General features: G+C 40.9%; 1 protein-coding gene across 1 annotated transcript; it reads right to left on the bottom strand.

Annotated features, from left to right (window-relative positions):
* Positions 1 to 594: 594 nt before the first annotated feature.
* LOC141272509 (keratin, type I cytoskeletal 19-like) lies at positions 595 to 8,416 on the bottom strand. Its single transcript, XM_073683313.1, has 8 exons — positions 7,680 to 8,416; positions 5,009 to 5,091; positions 4,773 to 4,929; positions 4,475 to 4,636; positions 4,268 to 4,393; positions 3,806 to 4,026; positions 3,190 to 3,260; positions 595 to 1,342 (listed from the first exon to the last, which is right to left on the bottom strand). Exons 1-8 carry the CDS (start codon positions 8,307 to 8,309, stop codon positions 1,287 to 1,289), a joined length of 1,506 nt encoding a protein of 501 aa, XP_073539414.1. The 5' UTR covers positions 8,310 to 8,416; the 3' UTR covers positions 595 to 1,286.
* Positions 8,417 to 14,458: the final 6,042 nt, after the last annotated feature.

Raw genomic sequence — 14,458 nt, 5'->3', positions numbered from 1 at the left:
TTTTTTCAGAGTGAATAGTTAGTTCAGGGGCAGAAGGGAGAGGAAGAAGAGTTCCAAAAGGGGAGAAAGAAGTCGAATTTTGTGATAAAATAAATTACAAAATTTCTTACGCTTGCCTGCATTATTGCTTTGTGCAGTTTGTTGAGAGTACAGTTCCATTTTCAATTATTATAAAACCGTTTGGTGATCTAAGCTCAAGTCAGTAAAACCACGTGTGATCTGGTACCATAGCCATGATATGAACCCTAGCATATGTCCATATTACAGCCATCTGTAACTGACCTAAAGACACATGTTTGATGGTTCAGAAACTTCATTAGTCTAAGATGACTTTTTCTGGCATGCCATACCATCAAATTTTGTACTTGAAGTACAATCAAGTATGAACCAATCCTATACCTTTAGTTTGTTCTATATAAAAATTTATGACTGTTGGCATGGTATGGATGTTAAGGTCTTCATAACTCCTACATTCCCACAATGCCAGTTTTATAATACACAGGATCAAAGGGATAGATGAAATTACTGCCAAACTGCTTAAGACATGATGATGAGGTCATATCCATCCACACAATAAATGTTCTAATCAGAATATTGGATGAAATTCACATAGCAAAGCTTTATTAAAGATTTCAAGAAGACTCCTGCATGCTGAGAGAAGTATACATAGCAAAGACCCACTCAGCCAAAGAACAATGTGGCACGGCGTTATGAAGACAACTGTGGATAAAAGAGTATATGTGTGTATATATAACATGCGTTGGCTTGGTTCGTTAACTTTTTAGTTCCTGAAAAATCTTAAAGGGGTTCTTTGCTTTTCACAATGCTTTTCTGTTAGCTGGTCCCCTAACTGATCATAAAGTGTTCCCATGTTGGGTGCCTCAAGGATTAGCTGTAATCTGTTGGGAAACTATCAGTAAGTGCTCAATTTACCTGCAGCGCCGCTACAGGACAAATTAAGCATTACACAGTGCACATTCAAAGATAGGTCCTACAGAGCGAGAGATATTCTTTATAAATGATCTTTGCTCTGACCAACAGATGATGATCCTAAATAGAACACCCCTCCCTCCATTATCTCAGAATTCCCTAAAAAGGTGCATGGAAATGTTTTTTATAAACTAGACAAGCCCTTTTAGATGATCAAGGAATTAGGTTATTTTACAGAAACATAATTTTTAAGCCATTAACGCCATCATCTTGTTGGTTTCTTGATAGACTTGAAGAAAGGAGCATTCATAAGACTAGAGCTTGGGAATATTGCTAGCATGGGCGATGAAATCCATTCACTTTCTGTATCCAGATTGGTAGTTCTGCTGTGCGCTCGAATGGTAAGAGCCACCTAAATTGGACAAAAGAAACAAGGTTTCTCTGAGTTTCACCTCCTTCACAGATAATCAGCCTAATTTTGAGTTATTATTCTTCACCAAGCCCAGAACAGAACGAAATACACAATTGTTCATTACATATTCTACAACAGTATAATTAGAAAAAGACTCGAAAATAGCTGGTGGGATCAACAAGCTCAGAGCTGACGAGAAACATTGTATAACAAAGCTATACACAGAAGAAATCTTCACAAAGGAGATCTGTAGTGTCACCCTGTAAGGAGACACACAGAGTCCCTATGGTTCCTTTTGATGGAGCTGTAGCATACACCATACAGCTGTATTATAATGACATTTTTTCCTAGAAGTAATAGTACATTTTATGCCTCTGTATGAAATCTGAAACATACATGTACACCGTAGACTTGCAGTGGTGTTATATTATAACGCTATGCAATTCTTGTATGGAGCCATAATATGGACGTTTGCCTTCCGCTTTCCTCCCCAAACAAGAGAGAGTGAATTTTCACAAAGGAGATTTACAGGGTGGGCCATTTATATGGATACACCTAAATTAAATGGAAATGGTTGGTGATATCAACTTCCTGTTTGTGGCACATTAGTATATAGGAGGAGGAAAACTTTTTCAGATGGGTGGTGACCATAGCGGCCATTTTGAAGTCAGCCATTTTGGGTCCAACTTTATTTTTTTCAATGGGAAGAGGGTCATGTGACACATCAAACTTATTGAGAATTTCATAAGAAAAACAATGGTGTGCTTGGTTTTAACGTAACTTTATTCTTTCATGAGTTTTTTACAAGTTTATGACCACTTATAAAATGTGTTCAAAGTGCTGCCCATTGTGTTGGATTGTCAATGCAACCCTCTTCTCTCACTCTTGACACACTGATAGCAACACCGCAGAAGAAATGCTAGCACAAAATGGCCGCCATCGTCACCACCCATCTGGAAAAGTTTTCCCCCTCTCATATACTAATTTGTCACAAACAGGAAGCTAATATCACCAACCATTCACATTTAATTTAGGTGTATCCATATAAATGGCCCACCCTGTATATGGAAAACACTAATTCCCCTTTGAAATCTATTCGCCTGCTCACGCACTCAAAGTCTGTAAAGTAAAATATGGTGGTCCTATGGATCTATATTATGAGGCTGTCATTCTCTGTGTCACTATATGGAGTCTTCATATGGCACCATACTAGGGAAATTACCTCCCCAAGAAGCAATACCTTCTCTTTTCTGGATTTTATATTGCCGCATGTTGGAATTTAGATTTTATATTGCTCCATCTTGGAATCTTGAGTGATAATGATCCACTTCTAGTGTGGTATGATAACATTATGAACCTTCATCAGGTTTTATTTTACTTCAGGAAGAATGCATCAGATGTGTCCTGGATTGATTTTCTGCTAAACATAGTCCCTCCTATATATAAACATGGAAACTCTTAATAGACAAAAACACACTAATAAGCATGAACCCCATAAATGTCAGAAAATTCTCCCTAGCAGAGCCACTTGGTTCAGCGCACTAAATTTAGGTTAATAACCAGAAGGTTTTCCATCCCAAAGTAAATAATGGTCTATTTAAAATGGGAGAAACAGACACGAGACTTTGACATTCCCTATGATTTACTCAACTGAACTTTGGCTATCATAGGGTCCAATAATGATATAGGTTTGGTTCCATATAACTATAGCTTGTCTGGGTTTTACAGTCATACCACAAGAGTTAAAATATAACTATGCTACGATGTCCTGAAACAGGCCTAAGTTTCAGAGTTTGGGTCTTAAAGACCTTCCCATCCCATTCACCTCCTTGGTAGAGATTTCATACCTTGTCCAGACTGGGAACCTGATGATGAATAATTAGAGGTGGAGGTGGAAGAGGAGGAGCCTTTAGGAGATCTGTACGAAAAGAAACAAGTTTGTTATGTACATCAGTGAATGAAAGCCTCCAGTACATAACAAAACCCACCACCAGAATGTATTTATCCAGTGATTTACATTGATAATTAATGTAAAGGGGCTGTCCAGCATTAGTAAAATATGTCTGTTTCTTCCTCATATCCATGGGTTGTGCCTGGTATTGAAGTGAATGGGCCTGAGCTGCAATATCATGTCCAACATTGAGGGCAGGTGTGGTGCTATTTTTGGAAAATTAGCCATGTTTTTCTAACCCTATATAACTATATTAATTCTAAATTTTTGGTTTACTTCTGCTTGGGTTTTGTATATTCGCATATTGATATATGGAAAAAAGTTAGTACTAGTACTACATTTTCCTTAACAAGCTGTAACCCAAGTTCAGTAGCTTACATCCCAACTATATAGAAAGGTAACTTCTATTAATACCCTTAAAAGGTGTGCATTGCTCTACTGTTTCAGTAAACCTTATCATATAATATGTGAACTTTAGTCCAGATCCATAGATGGATGGTTATTTCACTCACTGGCTTCCCTGGCCATCCAGAAGACTACGATAGGTGTTGATCTCTTGCTCCAGACGAGACTTGATATTCAGAAGATTCTGGTACTCCTGACTTTGGCCTTCAATATCACAGCGAAGTTCTGCTAATTCTGCCTCCACTCTTTGGATGTGTTCCTGGAGTTTTGCCAGTTGCATACAGTACCGTCCCTCTGTCTCCGCCAGGGTGCTTTCCAAAGCAGATTTCTGCAGTAAATACATTTTTAATGTTTAGAAAAGCCTGATAATAAATAATATCAGTCATACTTTTAAAACAAACCCATTGCAATGTAGTTGTGCAAATACGTTTTAGCATTGGTGAGGCCCAGTCATCATGATGTTCTGTCAAGTGGAGTCTCATTAAGAAGTGTTTGAGAAGCTTAGGTCTAAATGTAAGATAAATAGTCATCATGTAGAAAGAAGGATGGCTTTTAGAAGAGTCACTTACCATACTGATCTGGGACTGAAGGTCAATCTCAAGACTCTGGAGGGTACGCCTTAACTCTGTGACTTCAGACTTGGTCGTTTGGATTTCATTGGAGTCCTTGGTCATTTGCTTGCTCAGCTCATCAGTCTAAAGGATAAATATATTATTTCAGATTAATTAAACATATAATCTATACATGTTCCATATTCTATAACTGTCACAACTCACCTTATTATGATACCAAGCCTCGATATCTTTCTGGTTTTTGGTCATGAGTGACTCATAGTCATGTCTCAGGTCATCAAGCACTTTCTGCAAGTCAATTCCTGGAGCTGCATTCATATCCACATTAACAGTACCCTGGACCTGTCCTCTCCTAGCCTTCATTTCCTGAGCAATCAGATAATCATGAGTTGTGTTAGGTTATATAAATACACAGCACCTCCTAGTGATAGTCATCTACTATAGCTTCTCGTTATGTTATACTACTCAACAAGTAGGTACATTCAGTAAGACATTGTGCTACCTCCTCATGATTCTTCTTCAGAGCCACAAGTTCTTCTTTCAAACTCTCAAGTTGAGACTCAAGGTCACTTCTTGAAAGAGTCAAGTCATCCAGGACTCTCCTCAGACCATTGATATCAGCATCCACTGATTGACGCATGAAAAGCTCATTCTCATACCTGTCAAGATATCAATTATCATTCTTTGCAGTCTTTTGTGCATCAAATATCAGTAAATTGACATCATTATCCATCTTACTTGAGTTTGAAGTCATCAGCTGCCAGTCGGGCATTGTCAATTTGAAGAACCACATGGCCATTGTTGACAGTGGCTTCTTGGATCTAAATTTGTAAACAAAAAGTTCAAAGATTAAGACTTAGCTTTATTTCATAAAGAAAATACAGACACTTGAACTGGTATTCAGCATTTGACCTGGAAACCCAAGTTCCATGGGTCTTGTATATAAACAGCAACTTAAAGATGCCAGTGATGATTAGGAACATTGTTTTAACACATATGTAGTTCATTTCAAGTTTTTGCCAGATATGTTATTAATCTGTGGCAAGTCTATACTTTGATCCCCTACAAGAAAGGGATTTTCTATGTTATGAGTAGGAGGAACAAATATTTTTTCGAGATGATCCTGCAAAAGAAGTAAAATACTGCCCTCTCTCGCTCATCCAAATGTTAGATTCCAGAGTATAATTCATTGGGACCTGAAAGATGCACAGAAATAATAGGAGATAGATAAAAAGATAGAAATGAGATAGGTCAAACGATAGACTCAGACAGACAGACAGATAGACATTAGATAGACATTAGATAGATAAATATGAAAGAAAGATAGATAGATAGATAGATAGATAGATAGATAGATAGATAGATACTGGATATAGATAGATAAATAGATAGATAGATAGATAGATAGATAGATAGATAGATAGATGAATAGATGAGATAGATAGAGATGCAGCCTAAGTCCATCGCTCTTCAACATTTACATCAATGAGCTGGCCACTGCTCTGGAATCCTGTGGAGCACCAGGTCTCACACTCCATGATGCCCAGGTGAAATTCTTGCTGCATGCGGAAGACCCACTACAGCTGTCACCAACTGAGAAAGGCCTCCAAAGGGACCTGAAAATCTTGGAGAAATTCAGCTCCACATGAGCACTACCGATCAACCCAAAGAAAACCAATATCATGGTGTTCCAGAGGAGAAAGACAAGATTGGACCAGTACCCTTCATTTGTAGTAAACAACTGCCCACTTAGGGAACTGACAAATACACCTACCTGAGCCTGGAAATTCACCAGTCAGGGAGCTTCAAACAAGCCATATAGACCCTGAAGGGCAAAGCCTAAAAAACCTTCTATGCCATCCGAAGGAAACTCTACCATCTGAAGTTACCAGTGAGGGTCTGGCTAAAAATTTTTGATGCCATCATCTCCCCAATCCTCCTGTGCGGCAATGAGGTCTGGGTCCCTCACACATACTCAGACTGGTCAAGGACAGGTGGGATTCTAGCCCAACAGAAATATTCCACCTGGAATTCTGTGAGCACCTTCTTCAGGTCCATCAGGGCACCTTCAACAGTGTCTGTCGGGCTGAGCTAGGCACATTCCCTCTATACCTAGCAATCCTAAAGAGTGCGCTGTCATTTCAGGCTCACTAACATAGTAGAAGTCCAAGCTCCCATCACAGTAAAGCCCTGCTACATGTAAATGGTCCACATGAACCAGGACCCAAACCCAATCACAGCAGCCTGACAAAAGCCAGAATCAGGAAGATGGTAGACAAGGGCCAGGAGAGGTGACTGGGGGAACGATATAATCACCTCACAGAAACTGACCATGTACCGGAGTCTACTGAGAGACTACTGACTGGCCCCATATCTGGAGAAACTCTCAGACACCAGAGACTGCAAGATCCCGGGCGGATATAGACTCCGGGCCCATAGTCTGGCCATCGAATCCAGCCAGCACAGACAAAGCTACAAGCCCAGGGAAGACAGACTGTGTCCATACTGTGACCTGGAGGCCCTGGAGGATGAGACACACTTCCTGCTACACTGCACCAAATACTCTGCAGTGGGGGACAATCACTTCAGGAGACTCTCCAATCTCTACCTGGATTTCAGCTCCATGAAGGAGGAAGAGAAAACATATATCCTGCTGGGGGAAGAAGAGAGCACGGTGGAGATAGCAGCACAAAGTCCCTATCCCTACTTTGGCAAAACTAATGTGTATTTAGTCCTGCCAATAAAGCTTCTTTGAATTTGATATGACATGACATGAGATAGATAGATAGATAGATAGATAGATAGATAGATAGCAATAAAAAGGGTATATATTCAAGCATTTCCTTACAAGTATGATTGTATCACTGCTTGAGAAAGGTTCAGTTGAACCCAAACGTCGCCATGCCACATGGGCTAAATAAAGTCCACCTTTTCTTGGTAACTATTTGGAGTGCTGCCTACCTTTTTTATTGCTATACACTTTTACAAAATCTGGATATCTTGTTTGGGAGGCCTTTTGCACCCACATTGAATTTTTTAAGTGTGCTGTTCAATTTTTTGATTACTGCTGGATAGATAGATAGATAGATAGATAGATAGATAGATAGATAGATAGATAGATAGATAGATAGATATGAGATAAATAGATAGACAGACAGACAGATAGATAGACAGACAGATAGATAAATAGATAGATAGAATGAGAGCTATAAGCAAGTAACAGTCTCCATTAATTTACAGTAATTACATTTCCACAACTTAAATGTATGTACAAATCTCCAAATGTCCTTTCCTAAATCATAGCTTGCATAAATTAACTTAATACCTAAACATGTCTGCACCTCATAACCTAAACATCCCTGACCATTACTTTTTTATTATTCTTTCACATTTCTGTAAGACTTCTCACCTTTTTCTGTAGATCTTCAATTGTTTTAAAGTAGTGGCCATAGTCTTGAGCTGGTCTAGGACCCTGGCTTTCATACCATTGGCGGATTTTTCTCTCCAGTTCGGCATTGGCCTCCTCCAAAGATCGCACCTTATCAAGATATGTAGCCAAGCGATCATTCAGGTTCTGCATAGTAAGCTTCTCATTGATAGAGAGAAGCCCTTGGTCTCCTCCATGTCCTGCACCTTGATTAACTTCAAAGCCTAAACCATAACCTCCAAAACCTACTCCTCCAGCAAAGCCAGCACCACCAAATCCAGAACCATTACCAAATCCAGAGCCTTGCCCAAATCCAGAACCAACTCCATATCCTGAACCTACTCCAAATGCAGAACCACTACTAAAACCAGAGCCACCAAATCCACAACCAGCACCAATGCCAGATCCACTGCTAAAGCCAGATCCAGCAAAGTGTCCACCACCAAAACCCGTGCTTAGGCTTCCACCCCTGACGCTTCCTACATAGCTTCCTGAAGTTTTACCACCACCATAATGTCCACCAGAGCTTTGGTTTCCTGAAGATACTCTAATGCTTGATGTTACTGAGCTTGACCCTGAGCTTCTGGATCCACATCCCTGCTTAACGCTCATGTTGATGAAGAATGTTCTACAAGAATGTGCTACAAACAAGATTCCACAGCTGGATCTGAGACAGGACCACAGATGGATGTATTGGTTTAGTCATTCCTTATATACCAAATACTCTTTGGGTGTCACCGTTTAATTGAAGTAGTTTTGCATCTGCCAATTTTCTTTTAACACATTTTTCTCCCCAGTTGATGGACATTCATTATCTACATAGCATCAGGGTGTTATCTTATTTTTCCACCAGACATATAGCAGAAAGCTGCAATTCATGTTCAGCTATTGTTACTGGACGCCAGCCTAATGCAATTAAATCAATAACAAGAACAGTTTCGCTAAGCAGCCAATAATCTATCTGGGAATCTAAATACAAGTGTTCCAGAATTTCACAATACATTATACAACAGATGTATATAAAAACAATAGTAATTAGGTAGCAAATGCATGTTACAGAGTAGCTAAAACTTTGATACAATTTTTTATATTTTTCCATCCTCTTTATTGCAAGAAGATCAATGGGAGTTCCATTCCTAAGACCCCAACTCAAAAAATCTCTGTGAAGTGCCCAGTTCAGGACAGCTTCTGCCTGAGCTTACACACAGAGCAGAATATAGATACAATAGAAAGCATAGACTACAAAGGCTATGTTTCCTATTCAAGTGATGGATGGAGGTCTCAGGACCCAGACCCCATTGATCTTGGTGCAACTAAGAGGATGAAAAAATGTAAAAAAAAATTGCATAAAGGATTTAGTTACTTTTTGAATATCAAAAAAACTGACCGACACAAACAGAAAAAGACCAGTGTGAACAGGTGCAAGCTAAAAGAGCTACTTTATATAACTAACAAATTAAAGTTGCACTCTGAAACGCTATAATATATAGACATAGAATATATGAAATTGGGACTGCATTACTGCTGTAAAAAATAAGTTAAAAAATTAAGGTACTTATCACACAAATTGGCCAATTCATGTGTGCCTAAAAGCCAACAAGAGGGTGTATCCATTGGTTGGGACCCTAATCCTAACATTATGTCTCTCCAGGGCTAAAAGCTTACAATTATATGGGCAGGCAGGATCAAGCTCTATTTAAAAATGCCTTAGGCTGCTGGTAGGAGATCTCGGTCAGAAGGCATAAATTACAAATATGAAAAAACTGACCGGCACTTCCAAACAGAAAAAGACAAGTGTGAACAGGTGCAAGCTAAGAGAGTCACTCTATATAACTACCAAATTAAAGCTGCACTCTGAAACGCTATAATATGTAAGCATTGAATATATAAAATTGGAACTGCATTGCTGCTTTTAGCCTGGGAGAGGCATCATGTTAGGTTTAGGGTCCCAACAAAGGGGTACACCTAGTCGCAGGCTTTTGGGCTCACACGAATTGGCCAATTTGTGCACTAAGTAGTTTCATCTTTCTAAAGCAATAATGCAGTTCCAATTTCAAATATCAATATATAAATATTACAGTGTTTGAGTCTGCAGCTTTAATTTGTTAGTTACTTTTTAAGTCATGAATATATTTAAGGGATATTGACTTTTTTAGTAATATTTTGAATTTTTACAATGAAAATTTCAATCCAAAATTAATTTAAAGCTACGAAATGATGTTTTGTGTTGCTGTAAGAGCGCACAGAAAATTGGAAATGAAAGAGTTAGGCTGCTTTCACACTGCGTTCTTCCCCACGTTCAGTGGTCCCATCAGGGCTTAAGTAGGCACCCTCCGCAAAACGGGTTTTGGGCTTATGCGCTGACTGGGCTATTTACTATAAAGGTATGCTCACACTGGCAAGTAGCCAGCGTATAATTCGGACGAGTGCTAGCTGATGTTTCATTGGATAGCGCTCGCTCCAATGTTATACTATGTAACTGTGCCAACTAGCTTTTATTTTCTTATGCTGCGTCGGCATGAGAAAAAAATCGCTGTATGCTGCAAATGACAGCATATGTCGGACGGCGCGCATCCATACAAGTCTATGGCTGCATGCAAAACATTGGACTGCACTTGGATGTCACGACAGAACACATGGTGACTCCGTCTGCACCATTATAGTCAATGACCCTGTCGACGCATACACACAAAACCCGTTTAGAAGGGCGTCCGGACATAAGCCCTAACGGGACCATTGAACGTGGGGAAGAATATAGTGTGGAAGGGGCCTTATTCCCATTTTTGTTAATGGCTATGTATTTTCGGGAACCAACAAAACATGCACAGGGCTTATAAATTCATTTCTATTGAGCTAGTAAGCGCTATAGCATTATCGGGAGTGCAACGTCCGGTCCACCAGTGCATCAATGCCAATGGTCCAAGTTGTAAATCAAGGAGGAGTGCTTACACTCCAAAGACATAGTAATAGGGAATTTAGATTGTGCGCCCCAATGGGGACAATAAAGATCATATCTGGAAAGCGCTGTGGAATTAATGGAGCTTTATAAGCAAGTTAAATAAATATAGGTAACTACAGTAGTTCAGACTGGCCATACATGATCAAAAACAACGGACAAAGCACATAAGGTCTTTCTGGGAAGGTTCTTTCAAGAAAATATTTTTCATAGACGAAAAATAGTTTGTAGAATGCAAGATCTTTTGTCTGACTATTGGACGAAAACTTCAAGCATGGCTGACTTTGTCTTAGGTATAATTTTTCTGGTTGTCTACACAATCGGCAATGTTAACTTTTATCCAACGAAGGTTAGTCATTCCGTTTTGAAGAAAACATCTTTGCCACAAAATTTGAAAAACAGAATGGCATTTTTTCACATTAAATATAATTTTGTCACAGAGAATACACTTCTGTGGACTTGTGATAGGATATAAACAGTTGTGTGGTGGAGTTAGTCTTTAATATAAGGACATCTGATTCTTGTAATGGCTACCATACACACAAATTCTCTGTGTACAAGTTGTAGCTTTATGTTTGTACTAATTTAAAAAAAAGGCAACTTATCCATGAAGAAAAGCTAAGGGCTCCTATTCATCATTTGTGGGGTTTTTAAGTTGCTTTCCTTCTTTGTCTTGTAGTATTAGTTGCCATTTTTGGCGCCAAATTCTTCAGAATGACGCACGCGATTCATGAATTTGGAGCAATGTCAAATTTGATCTTTTTTCCCCCTTGAACTGTTTTTGCAACTTAGTAGTGCCAAAAGTCACATGTTTCGCAAAATGGTGCAAAAATTGTGCCAAAATGTTGGTGTACTCAAAAATACAACAGGAGTAGAGGTTATTGGAGTGCAGTTGAGCAAAATTTTGCAACTCTTGAAAATTTTGCAATTAATATGACGTGCCCCATGGGCCGTGGGTTACCCGGTGCCGGGCCGGTAGATGCTGGGGGAATGTCACAGTGGCGGTGACCCGGTCCGTGACCCAAGGCGGTCAATAAAAGGGGTTATGTATAGGGGATTTATAGAGTTTTTATAGAGTTCGTGACGCCACCAGTGGAATGCGGCTAAAGGGAGCCGCCGCTGCGGAGCAGTCCTCTGAAGCTGATGTTACTGCAGCAGGGATGGTGTGGCTCTCCACAGGAAGAGCTAGCTCCAGGGCAGTGTAGATGATGTTGCAGGTTGTGCTGGGCATTGTAGTGCAGGGGTTGATGGCGCAGCAAGAAACACAGAGACAAGGAAGTGCAGTCCCAGGGTCTTGACTCACAGTTATTGCAGTGCAGATTACAGGCGCCAAAGTAATCTCCCTCGTCGTGCTGTGCTTACTCAGTGAGGGGTTCAGTCCAGCCCCAGATAGCTCCGGAGTACTTAGCAGGACCCCCTTCAGTGTCCTCTCCCTGGCCTTTTCCCTGCACCTCACAGTTAGTATCTCCAATCCGGTACCCACGGGCCTTGGCGGGCGACGTCTGTTCCGTCCCCTGGGTCCTATATGGCTACCTTCTCGGTGAGACTGGCTCGGACTTGTGGCTACAGGACATGAAATACTGCAGCCTCCGGTTTCTAGTTAAGACGTGCAGTCTTCTACTAGTTGAGGGACCGGTTCCCTGTATGCAGCCTGACCCCTCAACCTCCCGGTAGATGCGGGCTTACAGGTGGCCTTCTGCATGGCCCGTACCCCTAGTGTCCTTTCTTCTGGTTCCTGGAGCCTTCCTGCTCCCTCTCCTCTCTTCTCTTCTTCCTCTCCAACTTGGGCCTCACTGTCTAGGCCCGCCTCTGGAGCAGAGCTCCTGCAGAGCCTCTGCTCCTGTCACTTTCCTCCTCTAACTAGTCTGAACTACCTTTCTAAGATGGCCTCTCTACTTATATCTTCCTTCTATGTGCTCCCCTTAACTACTTCCTCCACCCACACCCACTATGTGGTTCCTCCTCTCTGGGTTCCCCCCACTCCAGCCAGGAAAGGGGCTCAGCAAGCACCAGAGACATCTTGCCCCTCCTGCTGGCCTGGAGTGGTGTGTGTTGGATGCAGGTGTTAGGGTCCTGAGCTGTACTCCTTCCTTACCTGAGAGTGAGATGCCACATCTCTGGCTGAGATGCAACACCTCTGTGGCGACCGAACCCTCAGGGGCGCCACATACCCCCCTGGTAAAACACAGCACGTCCGCAGGCTGGAACAGAGTAAAAGACAAAGTATTTTAAAGATTATAAACTTAACATTTCTTCTTCCCTTTATGGGAGGCTCTTTTTTTTTAACGTTACTGGTTACGTTTTTATCACAACACTATAAAACTTTCTTCACATATATAAAACATCATAAAACTCCTTCAGTAAAACTATTTTCACTTATATAAACACATCTTTCACATACAGTTGAGACCAAAAGTTTGGACACACCTTCTCATTTAAAGATTTTTCTGTATTTTCATGACTATGAAAATTGTACATTCACACTGAAGGCATCAAAACTATGAGATAACACATGTGGAATTATATACTTAACAAAAAAGTGTGAAACAACTGAAAATATGTCTTATATTCTAGGTTCTTCAAAGTAGCCACCTTTTGCTTTGATGACTGCTTTGCACACTCTTGGCATTCTCTTGATGAGCTTCAAGAGGTAGTCACCGGAAATGGTTTCACTTCACAGGTGTGCCCTGTCAGGTTTAATAAGTGGAATTTCTTGCCTTATAAATGGGGTTGGGACCATCAGTTGTGTTGTTCAGAAGTCTGGTGGATACACAGCGGATAGTCCTACTGAATAGACTGTTAGAATTTGTATTATGGCAAGAAAAAAGCAGCTAAGTAAAGAAAAACGAGTACCCATCATTACTTTAAGAAATTAAGGTAAGTCAGTCCGAAAAATTGGGAAAACTTTCAAAGTGTCCCCAAGTGCAGTTGCAAAAACCATCAAGCGCTACTAAGAAACTGGCTCACACGAGGACCGCCCCAGGAAAGGAAGACCAAGAGTCACATCTGCTTCTGAGGATAAGTTTATCGGAGTCACCAGCCTCAGAAATCGCTGGTTAACAGCAGCTCAGATTAGAGACCAGGTCAATGCCACACAGAGTTCTAGCAGCAGACACATCTCTACAATAACTGTTAAGAGGAGACTTGTGCAGCAGGCCTTCATGGTAAAATAGCTGCTAGGAAACCACTGCTAAGGACAGGCAACAAGCAGAAGAGACTTGTTTGGGCTAAAGAACACAAGGAATGGACATTAGACCAGTGGAAATCTGTGCTTTGGTCTGATGAGTCCAAATTTGAGATCTTTGGTTCCAACCACCGTGTCTTTGTGCGACGCAGAAAAGGTGAACGGATGGACTCTACATGCCTGGTTCCCACCTTGAAGCATGGAGGAGGAGGTGTGATGGTGTGGGGGTGCTTTGCTGGTGACACTGTTGGGGATTAATTCAAAATTGAAGGCATACTGAACCAGCATGGCTACCACAGCATCTTGCAGCGGCATGCTATTCCATCCGGTTTGCGTTTAGTTGGAACATCATTTATTTTTCAACAGGACAATGACCCCAAACACACCTTCAGGCGGTGTAAGGGCTATTTGACCAAGAAGGAGAGTGATGGGGTGCTATGTCAGATGACCTGGCCTCCACAGTCACCAGACCTGAACCCAATCGAGATGGTTTGGGGTGTGCTGGACCGCAGAGTGAAGGCAAAAGGGCCAACAAGTGCTAAGCATCTCTGGGAACTCCTTCAAGATTGTTGGAAGACCATTCACGGTCACTACCTCTTGAAGCTCATCAAGAGAATGCCA

The sequence above is a fragment of the Phyllobates terribilis genome, unplaced genomic scaffold (genome assembly GCF_046119375.1).
Source record: "Phyllobates terribilis strain yellow unplaced genomic scaffold, ASM4611937v1 Scaffold_5__5_contigs__length_657084704, whole genome shotgun sequence".
In the NCBI taxonomy this organism is placed as follows: domain Eukaryota; kingdom Metazoa; phylum Chordata; class Amphibia; order Anura; family Dendrobatidae; genus Phyllobates; species Phyllobates terribilis.
Note: the sequence above shows the minus strand (reverse complement) of the source record. Positions and strands in the feature narration are given on the sequence as shown.

Bases quoted from the DNA above. Each gene is read 5' to 3' on its own strand.
- LOC141272509 (XM_073683313.1), bottom strand. From the start codon at position 8,309: ATGAGCGTTAAGCAGGGATGTGGATCCAGAAGCTCAGGGTCAAGCTCA. The intron at 3,261-3,805 runs GTGAGTGAAATA...CTTTTCGTACAG, and splicing joins CTGGATGGCCAGGGAAGCCA to ATCTCCTAAAGGCTCCTCCT. The intron at 1,343-3,189 runs GTATGAAATCTC...TGTCCAATTTAG, and splicing joins AGGTTCCCAGTCTGGACAAG to GTGGCTCTTACCATTCGAGC.